This window comes from Mercurialis annua, linkage group LG2 (genome assembly GCF_937616625.2).
Source record: "Mercurialis annua linkage group LG2, ddMerAnnu1.2, whole genome shotgun sequence".
Taxonomy (NCBI): domain Eukaryota; kingdom Viridiplantae; phylum Streptophyta; class Magnoliopsida; order Malpighiales; family Euphorbiaceae; genus Mercurialis; species Mercurialis annua.
The window spans coordinates 8,497,371-8,512,190 of record NC_065571.1 but is presented as its reverse complement, the minus strand read 5'-3'; the positions used below and the strand labels follow the sequence as shown (position 1 = coordinate 8,512,190).

Below are 14,820 nucleotides of genomic sequence, written 5' to 3'. Positions count from 1 at the left end.
TTACTTGAGCACTTTTATCATTTAAATATATAAAACTCTAAGCTTATTGTTATATAAATACATGTAGTTTGTGTTCAGTTTTCCAAATTTTCATAATTAAAATTTTAAATTAATATATGTTAAAAAATTATAATAAATGAATCAAACCAATTATTTTGACATTTTTCGGTTGCTTAAAACAGTGGTACTCCGTTAAGCATAATGCTATAAGTAGAAGTACAAATTGTTTTTTCACAACTGTGACGTTATGCAAACACTATTATACTTCAAATTCATACATTAAAGTTGCTTCATCAAATCTTTCCTTACCTTTCACTTATTAAGCTCACTTATTAAATATTGGTCGATATTGAAAATAAGTCTACAATAATGCACATTCGAATTTCAATAGGTAGGGAAATTTGGATCTACGTCATGAGCCCAAGCCTCAATGCCTCCGATGATGTCCTTGGCTGACTCAAACCCTTTCTTGTGTAACAAATCAACTCCCCTTTGGGAATCATTACCTCTTCTACACACTACATATAACTTCACTTCGGATTCTGCTTCGACACCCCTCCGCTCTCCCTCTTCCTTCAAAGCTGAGGAAACTTCAGGCAACCTAGCTTCCAAAGTCGACAGCGGGATGTTGAGGGCATTCCGGAGGGAAACAATCTTGAAATGGTGAGCAGGACGTACGTCTATCAGAATGTGTGGTTCCCCATTGACTATTTTCTCGTGGAACTCTTTACTGTTAATTCGGGAATCTGCCGGAAGGAGGTTCAATTTCAACGGAGCCTGAACTCATCAAATTTAATTGACCGATTAGATTACAAATTGATCAATTTCAGTTAAAAGCCACATTTACAAATCTGTCTGGTTTTGACCACCGAACATAGGTCGAAGATTATTGTTTCTATTACCAATCTCTAGTAGGGAAAATAAAGGCGATGGACAATTTAAACTTGATTCAAGATGAACAGAGTCAAGTAACATTACCGTTGATAATGGAGTCTGAGTGAACTTCTCATAATCGAAATCTCTAAATTGCTTTCGAGTGAATGCAGCATTTTCTCCACAAGCTTCACATTGTGATGACCGACCCCTAATCTTGACCTAAGCAATAAACAGCAACTCAATCTCAGATAAATCGGCTATTCACACCACAAAAATCATGTATATACTAAAGTGAATCGGCACTGATTAAACAAAATTGTAATAGGACAGAGATAAGGGAGTAGAGATTAAAAAGATAAACATACAATACGAATTCTTGCTGACAGAGCATCAAGCAGTAGCATCCTTCCTGACAGTGGTTCCCCTATGTCGGCTGCAATTTTAATGGCCTCCAATGCTTGAAGACAACCAATAATGCCGGGAACTGAAGAACAAATTAATCAACAAAACAGAACTATAACCAGTATTCAACCATAAGGCAAACTAGATTTTAGAAACTGGCTTTTGTCAGTAACAAGAAGTGAATTACGTACCAACTCCTAGAACTCCACTATCAGAACATCTTTGGCACGCTGTTGAAGGAGGTGGAGTTGGAAAAAGGCATCGATAGCATGGACCTCCTTTATAATTGTAGACCGTGAGCTAGGCAAATGAACTTTATGGTTTTAGATCAGGAGTTTGCACAACATATTGAAATGCAGAAGAATGCTCACATGGAACTTAAAAGGTAAATGTTTCTCAAGTGCGCCAAAACGTACTATCCTCAGTACAACTTACCTGCCCTTCTAATCCCAGTGCAGCACCTGATACAAGAGGCTGCAAGTAAATGAATGGGAAGTGATTAAGCTTTGGAAGAAAATAAATAGTATAATATTAGACTCTCATGTCATGTTAGAACATAAATAAACATAGGTCAAAACAAATAACTAATCTCATGCAATGTTAAACTTGTGTTTATACCTAAATGCACGAAATTGAAATCACTTGCACACAAGTAAAGTACCATTCTTCATCTTCAGCAGTCATAAGAGAAATCTCTTTCATATGGTTTTAGTATCTACGTGATTGTTGAGTTGATTAAGATCCGGTTTGGCACCGATTTTTGGAGTATAAATTATGATTTTTTTTATTGTGGTTATTTTTTTATATTTTTATCGGAAATTCCAAAAATGATTTATTTTAAATGCTGGAATTTCTAAGATCTCCTAAAAGCCCGATTGCAAAAAGCAGAATCTGAATTTTTTTCATAATGATAAAAAATTTAAAAAACTAAAAGCTGTTCTAGAAAATCTGGACCAAACAGGGCTTAAGCAACAATGTCAACGGACAAACAACCCATGCATCAAATAGATCACATCCAGAAATTTCCTACATAGATCAATGAGCAATAGTATCTTAGTGGTCAGTTCAAATGAAACTTGCAAAGTGATCTCAAACAAGCCTCTAGGGTACCATACCTTCCCTAACACCACACAACAATCACTAATCATGTATCGACTTGGAGCATTATCTGTTGCATCTACAATTATGTCATATCTAATAAAAGTTGACTGTTACGGAGAGCATAAATTTGGTCGTTAGGAAACACAAAAGCAAATGAGAGATATATGTAGAGTATGGAGAAGAATTGTCATAACACGTAAGCTAGCCAATTAAGGATACTGGCTAAAAATTTCCAAGGCATTAGATGTTCGCAAAGCTTCTTGGTGTTCAATAATCTGAATGGTGGAGTTGATGCTGGAACACAAGTATACAGATTAGATATAATTAAAACTGTAGCATTACAATATAAACATTGATACTAAACAGAAGTGTAGTGATCCTGCACTGTAAAAAAGAATCCAATCTTTCAACTGGAAAATTATTTTGAACACATGGAGAAACATAAGATATTTATCATGCGGCTGGAAATTATATATTTGCAGCAGTAAGCATGTATCTGGAATAAGCACATACGAGCGACAGGAAGCAGCAGCAGATTTCACTTTTGGTTGACCAATAAATGCTTCAGTATGTATAATCTGAATAAGTAAAAACATGAATACAAATTAGAAAAAAGAAATCACTAACGAGGAGATTTATCGAAAGGAACAATAACTTATAGCCACCAGTACTAATAACTAAAGAAAGAGATTCAAGTTGCTAATTACTAAAGAAAGAGTTTCTAGTTGCAAGATAATGATTCAAGCAAATTAATCTGTATTGCTATGAAAGTGAAAGGGTCTTAAGATTTGGAAGAAAAAAACCTAATCCGCGAGTCACACGGTTTTGTTTTTAGTGTTATAAGCAAACAATATAAAAGTAGGACACTATATTCAGTCACAATCACCAGATACTTATATAAAGACATGTAGCTTAGGTTTAGTTATAGAAAGAAACGTCGCTTAAGTTTTATTGATTGTAAAGCTCAGACAATATCATGTAGAACAATAAAAAGTAAATCAATGATAATAGAATTTTTCATTGCAATAGTTTCCAACTTGTTACCTGTCTGTGCATATTATTTAGCTCAACAACATCATGGTCAACAACACCTAACCGACCTGCAAAAACTTCAACATTTATTATATGTGCTGTGAAATTAACTGTGTCATAATTTATAATAATAGCAATGGAAAAGCATTCAAGATCAGTTGATGAACAGTAAAAAAGAAAAAAAAATTACCAACACCACAAGCTGCAAGATATAACAAAGCAGGTGATCCCAATCCGCCAGCTCCAACTACTAAAATTGAAGATTTCAACAGCTTTGACTGCGCTACAAGCTCAAATTAAACCACAATTAACTCTGGAGTAACTTTTTCACTGTAAAAAAAAACAAATTGAAAACTAAAAGGTACCTTGAATTCCAAAAGAAGGGAGCAAAAGCTGGCGACTGTAACGGTAAATATCATCAGACGACAAACCATGGGAAGAAACAGTGGCAGAGGGAACGACGTCGTTGTCACTTTGGAGATTATTAATTTGATGGAGTTGAGATTCAAGTTCTGCAATTCGATTCTCTATCTTACTTTTTTCGATCTTTAATCGTTCAATTTCGTGTAGAATTGGAGCAGATTCGTTTGCATTAGCGCCCATTTCTGCAAATTTGGACGATTTGATTTGATGTAAGCTCGCAGATAAGGAGTGTGGTAATGAGCAGAGCAGTAGAACCCTAAATAAATTCTTGAGGTATTTATTTTTTTACCGTTTTAGTTTTAAGTTTTTTTTTTGAAAATGTTTTAGTTTAAAGTTGTAATCAGTTGCAGTACTTTTGGCGGTGGTTGTTGACGCTTGCCGGTTTCTGAATATAGTATATTCTTTTAGTAAAGAGTCGATCTAACCTTCATAATTTTAATTTCTTCTGCAAACGCTGGTTCTTTTTCAATTATAAAAAAAACAAAAGAACCTTAAGTTTAAAATTTGAGATCAAATTATCAAGTTTGGACAATTTTAATTAATCAAAAATAATATTTTATAGTTTTTTTTTTTTTTTTTTATAGTTGATTAAAAAGTTATATCAATATAAATAAATTAAAAAACTTATTTTTAATTAATATGTAATAAAAAGTATTGTCCATTAACTGATCTCAAATTTAAGAATATTTTGTTTGAATTCAGCAAAATAGCTAAAAACAAATTATTTATTTCGAGTTACAACTTACAAGACTTATTTGATCATTTTTTTGCCAACCTATCTGATCACTTACCCGATTAAAAAGTATCTATTTTTTTATTATTAAATTAAATTAAAATATATATATATATATATATATATATATATTTTATTAAAAATCAATTTTTAATTCTAATTTAATAATAAAAATAAGTAGATACTTTCTTAATATTATAAATTTTTATTCTTCATATTTTTTATTAATATTATTGACTATTTCACCCCTATATATTTATATAAATATATTATTTTAACCTAAATTTTATCATTGTCATTATCTTACTTGGCAATTTCAAGTATATATAGTTTAACGATTTTCAATTTCATTATTAAAACATGTTTAACGAAATATCGATATTTTAATAATTAAAATTATCAAACAATAATTTAACACTTATATTTATTCATGATTATTATGCTCAACAATGCATTATTTAATTTTCAGCATTTAATTTTTAATTTTACTAAACATCAATTAGAGGAAGCAAAATATTCATTGTAAACAAATTTTTAATCTAAATTAATAACTCTAATGTAAAAACAGTTCATAAAAAATTATATTTAAAAAAAATGCTAATTAGTACTTCATCTCTTCTAAGTTATTGAGAAGTTTATTTTATTTATATAAATGTTAATATTATTAAAAAAAATGCATCACATTGACCTATATTTAATATAATAATAATAATTTTTGCAATATTTTTTACTTTATGAATGTGTTTACTTGAATATTTCAATTGCATTAAATTTTGTAATTTTGAGTGATGCTATTCTTATAAAAAAATCTTACAAAAAGAGAATAATTTTTTAATATAAATATCTTTTTTTTAAATAAGGATTTACTTTTTTCTTTTGAATCTATTTTTTTATTTCTATAATTATAATTGCAATTTTGAATGTAAGATTTTTTTTTTGAAGTCAGAATGTAAGAATTTTAGAATCAGTTTGTAACTTCTATAAATTAATATTGTAATATATAAATAACTATGAGTTAAATTGTTTTAAAAATTTAAAATATCCTCTCTTCATTCTCCTTTATTAATTTATTATTTAACACCCAAATTAAAATTTGAAAATTATCATATTTAATTTAGTTTTATTAAAATTATGTTAATTGTTGGGATTTTTTAAAAGTTTTTTAAAAAAGTATTGTCACAAAAAGTCAATTTTTTTAGACACTAAAAAAACAATATACAAATATTGGATTAAAAAATACAAAAAATATACTATAAATTAAATTAAATTAAATCGATGTACTTTTGGTCTATTTTTCAGAATTAATATGCTACATAAAATATATCAAAAAAACATAAAAAAGACTATCTAATAAACACTTAAAAAAATTTCATACATAACATTTAACAAAACTGAACATATACCGAGAAACAATTGAAAATACATAAAAAAAATGCACAAAAAATTACCAACTTTCGCGTGTTTTTGGTATTTGACACGAACTTTTAATTTTGGCATATAAATACACGAACTATCAATTTTTTGCATATATGACCAAGTTTCCCGTTTTAGGTCAAAAACGTTGCCGTTTTAGGTCAAAAACGGTGCCGTTTTATGTCAAAAACGGTGTCTGTATTATATATGTAAAAAATTGATAGTTTGTGTATTTATATGCCAAAATTAAAAGTTCGTGTCAAATACCAAAAATACGTAAAAGTTGGTGATTTTTGGAGCAAATAAGCCAAAAAAAAATACACCAAATTTGTCTTTTAACACACTTAAGATACGTTTCAAAAATACTTATAAAATAGCCATATACAGTGAAGTCCATAATGAGCACACCAACGTGATATTTGGCCTCTTTTCTGATATAACTTTTGGCATTTGCTGATCTGTATTATTATCCCGATTGGTATTAAACGCAATCAGCCACCTTATCTTGATCCCCACCAGGATAGAAATCCACCTAAATATTTAGATATATGTGTAAATTAAGATCTAGTCAAAAATAAGATAAATATAAATAAATAATTGCATGCCTTGAAATGCTTAATTAAACTGAAATAGCACCACGTACTATTAGGTTTCCTTGTACAGAAGACACGTACACTGTTATCACTATTAGCATCAATGTTGTTAGCTATTTGGATCTCTGTTCATCATCGTTTCTCTCTGAAAAAAATATAAACTTAAAATGAGTTTTAACATTTTGGCATTATCACCAAAATTGCTTCTCTGCAAATTCTCAAGACCGTCGCCTAAAACACCATTTCCATACAACCCCATCATCAAGGTACGAACCATCTCTCTTTTTCTAGTATTTTTATGTATTCAATCCGAAATTTTAGTTTTATAATTCGTAATATCGAATAGTTTTGATAAAAAAAGCTGATATGAATCATTCTAATATGTATTTTAAGTTAGGATTAAATGCAAATACAATCACGAATTAACGTGATTTATAAATGAAATGTAAAATTTGGATTTTGGCAGATCGGAATATGTAGTTATTTTTTATTTAATAAAGTTAATGTAGACACCATATGCTGATGTATTCACTCAAAATTCTGTTTTGAAAGCGCGTCGGACACTTCATGAAACCTCAATTTTAATATAAAAAATCTTAATATGAGACCGTTTTGCCGTGTTCGTGTTCAAGTATTTTTGTGTCCGTGTTCATGCTACCTAATTATTTTCTTGGTTGGTGCAATTGATCATGAATAAAATATAATAGAGATACAGTGAAAGCAACGGTCAGACTGATGGGCATGGAGTAGAAGAGAGAGCACCGTCAACAGCCGACGAATTCAAGAGAGTGGCGGAGGAGAAGGCGAAATCAGACGAAACAGCGGATGATCAACAAACTATTGCTACTGATCACAGTCGAGAGTCTGCTGAAGCTGTTGAGCAAAGGTCTAAAAAACATGATGAACCAGCTGATGCTGATTCTCGTAAAAAGGGGTGATTTTATTATTATTATATAGATTATTAGTTCTTATAATTTTAATTTATCTTCAGTTTTGTTTGTTTGTTCAAAGAGTCCATTTCTGAGTTAATAAAATGTATATATACACACACTATTACGGACTGAGTTGTAAAATAAGACAAACCTGACTCTCCAATTATAATTTTATGAGATTTACTTACTATCTAATAGTATGCATTGAAGATTTATAGTAATAATGTATTGGAATTGAAATTTTAATGTAGATATCTTTTGAATTTGAAGTTGGAATAAGGGGTTGACATAGCTATTAATCAAGCTGAAATTGAACAATTATCTTACTTGTAATTTTTTTTTAACTATATCATTTCTTGAGCTTGTAAGATTTTTATTTCTCAAATTTTGTAAACGATAATTTTAGGATTTGTTGGAGGAATTGAGTTCATAACTTTAGTAGGATTTTTGCATTATATATATAGCTGGATGATTTTGTAGTTTTAGAAAAACGTATGACAATAAATGAAATTTAAATTGATGTTGCACATAATTCTCCTTAACTTGGAGGTGTTTGGCAAAATTCAAATGAGCTATGGGTATTTTTGACAAAAATTGACTAAATGACATAATATATTGGTAAAGTTTAAAAATCATGGTATATGTAGTATATTTATAAAAAAAGCTATAATTTTGGGCAGATAGGTTCATTTTTTTTATATAAATCTAATCTAAAATCATAAAAAAAATTAAATACAATTCATCATGTTAAGTTTTATATTTAGGAGTTAGTTTCTTATAAAATCACCACATTTACACATTTTTTCATTTTAATTACGTCCTTTAAAGAATTTCAAATAAAATCACCACATTTCATTTTTTTATAAATCTATCACCGATAAAAAAATTCGGTGTCTTTTTCCTTTCAAATAAATTTTCTAATCTGACTAATGACCTAATTAACACAAAAAAGACATTCATCGTACTCTTTTCTTGTTGATTTCGATTATCAAGTCAACAAAAATACACCAACTTTTCACATTCGTGATAGATTTGCAAAGAAATGAAAGGTGTTGATTTTATTTGACACTTTTTTTAAAAGACGTGATTAAAATGAAAAAACGTATAAAGCTAGTGATTTTATATGAAGTTAACCCTTTATTTAATCAATGAAAATTTTTAAAAATCATAAAAAATATACATAAAAAGGTTACCAAGTTTCTTTGGAGAGTCATAAAAAACATACTTAAATTATTGGAGTATTTTTAGATAAAAAATAATATATGAAAATACGAAATTTATCGGCTTTGGCTACATTATTCGGATTTTGCACATCATAGCAGAAAGTTATAATTGAAATTTAAAGACCTGCACAATCAATTTCCACAGTAATGAACAAGCCAATTTCATCACACATGCTAAACAGATAATCAGACAATGAAAATAAACAGAAGGAATAGTATTTCAAACCCTAACAAAGCATATCAACAATTAACCAAATAAAAAGGCAGAGGCCAGGCTCCAAATAGCATCACAAGTATAAAATATATTGACAACTGATAAGTTTCATCTCGAAGAACAAATTTCTGAAAAGATGAACATCCTACTACTAATTGCACCTCTACCAAATAAGCTCAACGAAACCTACAGCGCACCGCCTGTTTGGTGAAGCATGGCATCTATCTCATCTCCGTCCTCCATTTCCAACTGTGACAAAAGAACACATAACCAACTTAAAAATAAGAAACATAAACGTTACTGCACGCTATAGAAATAACACAAATAAGAAACCTCATCTGGTGTTTGCTCTCCACGAAGGCGACGACCATCGAACAAAAATGCAATAGAGTTAAACTCTACCGATTGACGGTCGCAATAAGCATTCATAAGCTTCTTTAATTGAGTAACTCTCTTGATTCTAAAGAAAACTTCACTACCATCCTACAAAGCCAAACATCATGAATCAAAAAAACTATCTCATTTAGCTATGCACATATGCCAGTCTTAACTGTTCAGCTTTCGAAAACACGTAAACGTACATGATTCAAGTAATCTAAGCATTTTTCCACAAAAAAATAACCATTGATAAAAAATAAGGACCAATTTAACCAAAAAAACAAACTAGACAAATCAAAAAAAAAAACAACATAAGAAAACTATTATCCAGTCCTATAAGTTCAGTGCTAAAGTAGATGGCTATAATTTCAGAGCTGAAATAAAACCCCAAATACAAAATACAACACAAATTGGGTAGCAAAATAAAACCATGACAATCTTTACAAACAAACCCTAGAAAATCAAACACATAAGCGCAAATCTACGTATTCAAGAGCTTCAGTTTAAGCAACAATCAAGATTTAGCACAAAATTCAAAAAAGACTCAAACTTTCAAGTCAATAACTATATTTTAAACCATAACCAAACACAATTGTCTGATAAAATAATTCAGAAACTAAATTAAACAAAAAAAATCCACCAAAATCTCAAACTTAACAATTACACAAAGTTGAGCAATGGAATCAAACCCTAAATAAGAAAACGATTGGGTGACTAGACAAAAAATTAAGATAAAAAATTGACCCAAAGCCATAAATCGTACCTCTATGATTAACAGAATTCAAGCAGATACGAGGGTTTTACAAAAAAGGAGAGAATTACCTGGCCCTTGACTTTGAGATTGATATGAGCGGCAGATTGATCGGCGGGTTTCTTATCCTCTTCTTGATTGGTTACTCCGGACATTTTCTCGAACGAATAAGGAGATTTCTGATACGAATTTGATTGATTTGCTTTGGTTTATATGATACAGAGGAATTCTAATTGAAAATCTCTGGGTTGCTATTCTAAATGAGAATAGCAAGTTACATAAACAAGGGCTGGATTGCTGGGCTTGTCCAGCTGCTTTACATGGGCTTCAATTAAAAAACTAATCCAGAAAAAAGGGACAAATATTACAAAAATCCGTACTTTCCAAAACAATTTAAATATCTAGAAAATTTATAAACTTTTTTTTTACTTTTTACGTACTGTATCAAAGATCTATCAAAAATCTACTAATAATATATTAAATATGTATCAAAAATATAAATTTTTATAGTAAACAAAAAAAAACATAAATTATGTAAAGTTTTTCTACTTGCACTTTTAAAAAACTACGATTTATATGTTTTTTTTAATATGCTCTGACTTTTATTGTTATAGAGATATATATTTTCAACTTTTTTTATATATAAATATATTTTTTTCAACCTACCTATAATCTACCAATAATTTATTAAAAATATACATTTGAAAAAAACAAGAGGTTAGTTTTATAACAGAAAAAAATTATAGTGTTTTTGCAAACTTTTAGCTGGAAGTAGGTATTTTTTTAAAAATGAAAACCGCAATTTTTATGTAGGAGTGTTTTAGGTATATTTTAAATGTTTTTGGTACTTTTTGGTGTTTTTATATTTTTAGAATATAATAGTTGTCTTTTGGTGTTCTTAAGTGTATTTCTTCTAGTATTTTAGTAAATATTTTTCTCCAAATAGTATAATCCCAAAAAAGTATAATTAAATGATATTGTAAATATGCATAATCAAAAATTATATATTAAAACATATATATAACATTATTGTTTATTGTTTATTACTTTTTAGAATTTTAGTTAAGGTGCAACAAATTAATTAGCTGAATAAGAGCGTCTCTTCTAAAATCAATAGGTTTTGACTAACCAATGACTCACAAAATTAATCATTATTCTTAAATTAAACTAAATCTATAAAATAGTTTTATTCAATTAAAATTGATTGGTTACATAATAAAAAAAATTCATTTTACATATTACAAAATTATTTTGTGTACTAAGTAAAAAACAAGCAAAGAAATCACCTTTACTCTGTAAACATAGACAATTTTATCCTCATCAATTATAAGAGTTTGTGACGATAAATAATTTCTTTAAAAAATGGTCAAAAGATGTATGTATTTAACCAATGGCCTAATCACTCAAAAACCCCTCATTTTTAGATTTTTTTTTCAATACCCACTTTTGAATTTTTCGTTTTCAATTATACCCCAATTTTTTAATTTTTGTTAATTTTTACTTAAATGATAAAATCATTCAATTAACTAAGTTTAAAGATGAAATTAAATTCTTTTTTATTCAAAAAAGTACAAATAAGTCCTTTATTTTTAAATACCAACTAAAAACCATAATCGAGTTAACACTAATTTAAATTCTTAATTAATTTAACTAAATTTAAATAAATTTTAAAAACATACAATTAATATATGTTAGACATGAAGAATGATTTTAAAAAATTTCCAAATGAAAACGACGTTAATTTAATATTTCAGGGTACAATTGAAACGCAAAAATGCAAAATAGGGTAAAATTGACAAATTTTCAACGTTAGGGTAGGATTGAAAAGGGACTAAAAGGTCGGGGGTTTTTAATGCATTAGGCCTTAACCAATTAAGTTTAAAAAATTAATATTTTTATTATATTTTGGTAGCATTTAATTTGTTAGATTTATGTATCTTTCATGAACCAAATCAGATAAAAAAACTCTTAAATCAAAATATAAATAAATTTGTATCAGATTGATAGGAAAGAAAATATCACTAAAACTAGTAAAACTGAAATTCGATATTTCACTAAATAGGATTTAGGTTTTAACTTTACTAAAACCTTTATAAAAATTGGATTTAATTTAAAGTCAAAAGTATTAATATCATTAAAATAAATAATTTTAATACTATACTTTAACAATTAAAAAATTGAATATAGAATTAAAGTATTATCCTGATAGTCATCAATTGAAATACAAAAATTGTAATTTTCTACTGGCAAATCAAGAATATATGTGCATTTTTACTCATAAAATGCTTATTTCTAAAAAATTATCAATATCCTGTAGCTCAAATTCTATGTGCGTTGGGCAATATTCTAATGGAAATGTGAGATCAATTTTTTCGACGAGCGCTAAAAATCCCAACTTTCTCCAATGATAAAAAAATAATTAAAAAAAATACAATAAATCCATAATTTTTTTCATTGATTTGATAATTATATCAGATGCTATTCTTATTACAATACGTTAAAAACTCTCAAATTGGAGCAATAGCCGAATGTTTACAAACCAATCCTATAACTGAATCTAGAAAATTAAACTAAAACTCTTGGCATGCTTTTATACCTAATCATTGGGAGCTTGATCATGAACTCGATGAGGCTTCATATTCAAATCAATTAATTTATTGTCCATTTTGCCATGTCCGTGATCCGAATTCGAGTCCGGCAATGGGAGTTGCTGATGATTCTCTCCCATTGTCATCCTAGGTGGAGGAATTGTCCCTCTCTTTGCCTCACCTTGATCCATTGCTTCTAAAGTTGCGTCAGTTTTATCACCTGGGAACTAAAACAAAACGAAAAACGAATACATGTAATTCACTAAAAATATTTAAATTGTGACGGAGATAATTTAATTAATGCTAATTTGTGACGGAATTGCGAAGAATTAAATGAAGTACGAAACGAAAATAAGGTAGAAGTAATTGAAATTACGGACCTCGACTCTTTGTCTGAGTAGAAGAAATCTACCATGCTTTCTTTTACCACCAACATGGACACTCACGTCACATTGCAAACATAGAGAACTTCCATCTACCTCACAGTAAAAAAATGCTGCATTTTCCAAATATGAGTTTAATAACCCCTCTTCCAGAAACGATAAACTAATAATCCTACAATTATAACATTCAAATATATAATGCTATTTTCTCAAAAAATATATTGCTAATTATACTTATTTAAGAAATTAAATAAGTGACTAATTGCAGCTAGCCACATTGCAATATTTGAAAATTAATAGTTTCTAAAATCAAGTATAATTAACAATCAACTACACTCACTAATCCCCTAGTTAAGAGAGTTTACGACACCAGAGTGATTGAAATTGATAAACTTTTAGAGATCTCGAATTTGATATTATATATATCTATTAGGTGGAAATTTATTTTAAAGATTAAATATATATAAATTAAATCATAAATTTTAGCGTATTTTGTAAATACAACAGAAACTTTATAACCTGATAATAAAAGATGAGAATTGTTATTTTTTTTATAATTCAAAACATCGGGCTATCTTCCGATGAAAAAATATTATCCTGTCAATCACGTCAGCATGTTTTTATCGAAAAATTGATCAGTATTTTGAAATGTAAACAATTGATATATTGACAAATTTTAAATATACATGTTATGATTATAAAATACATTAAAGTTTATATTTTTTTAATAACGAACCCTTATTTTAATAGTGAATATAAAAAAGTTAAAATAATTTAGAATATTAGCAAAACAATTTTGTTCAAGAATAACAAATTATTGTCGGCAAAATAAGCTAGAGTTTAAACAAACAATATTATAAACAATAAGCACAAATACCAGGTGCATTTTCACAGATATCACAACGAGGAACATCGCTCGGATCTGCAAGACCAACTCGGACATGGCGACCAGCAAGCTTATTACACATATGAACCTGAAACAGAACAAAACAAACTCCATTAAAACACAAACTTTCAAAATTTTCCGCACATCAAAACATAAATATACTATCTAAAAACCTTATAATCGCAGGCACGGCATAGAGCAGCCTCATCAGCTGCACAGAAGACAATAGCAGCAGCACTCTCACAGTTATCACAAAGCGTACGCATAATAATTTTCTCCAAATTTTATCATTTCTTCAACAGTTCAATGACTACTAAAACTAGAAGATGAAGAAGAAAATGAATATTCATTTACTATCTAGTCAAGGATAAAATAAGGTTAATGGTACCACAAGAAGACATCAACCAGTTAAATCTCTCAAGATCTGTAAAATGATCAGATAAATATGTATATATTTGTTGTTCTATTACATATAACTTATAAGTTGTTGATGTTTACGACAGAACCTATATAGTTTAGGATTTTAGATTAGCAAAAGTGTAAGAGGATAAATGGGAGGTGTTCTAGGGCAAGCTCTTGAAGAAATAATATAGGTGGTCTATATTATTCAAGCGTACGTAAATACACTATTATTTATAATTTAAGAAACTATATTATCTATATCGGATGTATATATTAAAATGTATCTCAAATACACTCGATGTAGTTGAGATTTTATCCTGTTTTCACCGAAAATAAGTTGAATTACTCGATGAATTAATTTCTTTAATACTATTTATTCAAAATTATAGACATTATAGTAAAATTAATTAGAGAGAAATGTATGTATAATGTAGCGTATTGACTAGAATTATATTATAATAAAATTATAGTATATAGTATTATGGGGTGT

At 28.6% G+C, this 14,820-nt stretch overlaps 4 protein-coding genes across 6 annotated transcripts; 1 reads left to right on the top strand and 3 right to left on the bottom strand.

The window, feature by feature from the left end:
- Positions 1–221: 221 nt before the first annotated feature.
- On the bottom strand, positions 222–4,230 carry LOC126670246 (adenylyltransferase and sulfurtransferase MOCS3). 3 transcript variants are annotated; one of them, XM_050363929.2, is made up of 13 exons: positions 4,171–4,230; positions 4,124–4,140; positions 3,777–4,016; positions 3,602–3,694; positions 3,424–3,479; positions 2,893–2,957; positions 2,599–2,673; positions 2,394–2,472; positions 1,714–1,752; positions 1,470–1,578; positions 1,242–1,360; positions 979–1,095; positions 222–777 (listed from the first exon to the last, which is right to left on the bottom strand). In XM_050363929.2, exons 3-13 carry the CDS (start codon positions 4,012–4,014, stop codon positions 385–387), a joined length of 1,383 nt encoding a protein of 460 aa, XP_050219886.1. In that variant the 5' UTR covers positions 4,015–4,016; positions 4,124–4,140; positions 4,171–4,230; the 3' UTR covers positions 222–384. The 3 variants fall into 3 exon arrangements, with proteins under 3 accessions (XP_050219886.1, XP_050219885.1, XP_050219887.1); XM_050363928.2 differs by lacking the exons at positions 4,124–4,140; positions 4,171–4,230 and having other exon boundaries at positions 3,777–4,112; XM_050363930.2 differs by lacking the exons at positions 4,124–4,140; positions 4,171–4,230 and having other exon boundaries at positions 3,602–3,689; positions 3,777–3,938.
- Positions 4,231–6,596: 2,366 nt separating this feature from the next.
- LOC126670369 (uncharacterized) lies at positions 6,597–7,596 on the top strand. The gene is made up of 2 exons (XM_050364078.2): positions 6,597–6,839; positions 7,281–7,596. The coding sequence occupies exons 1-2, from the start codon at positions 6,741–6,743 to the stop codon at positions 7,509–7,511; spliced, it is 330 nt and encodes a 109-aa protein (XP_050220035.1). The 5' UTR covers positions 6,597–6,740; the 3' UTR covers positions 7,512–7,596.
- Positions 7,597–8,903: 1,307 nt separating this feature from the next.
- Positions 8,904–10,319, bottom strand: LOC126666836 (small ubiquitin-related modifier 1-like). Its single transcript, XM_050359714.2, has 3 exons — positions 10,143–10,319; positions 9,276–9,425; positions 8,904–9,191 (listed from the first exon to the last, which is right to left on the bottom strand). The coding sequence occupies exons 1-3, from the start codon at positions 10,224–10,226 to the stop codon at positions 9,129–9,131; spliced, it is 297 nt and encodes a 98-aa protein (XP_050215671.1). The 5' UTR covers positions 10,227–10,319; the 3' UTR covers positions 8,904–9,128.
- Positions 10,320–12,500: 2,181 nt separating this feature from the next.
- LOC126667297 (B-box zinc finger protein 19-like) lies at positions 12,501–14,557 on the bottom strand. Its single transcript, XM_050360268.2, has 4 exons — positions 14,102–14,557; positions 13,920–14,016; positions 13,040–13,155; positions 12,501–12,886 (listed from the first exon to the last, which is right to left on the bottom strand). Exons 1-4 carry the CDS (start codon positions 14,192–14,194, stop codon positions 12,668–12,670), a joined length of 525 nt encoding a protein of 174 aa, XP_050216225.1. The 5' UTR covers positions 14,195–14,557; the 3' UTR covers positions 12,501–12,667.
- Positions 14,558–14,820: the final 263 nt, after the last annotated feature.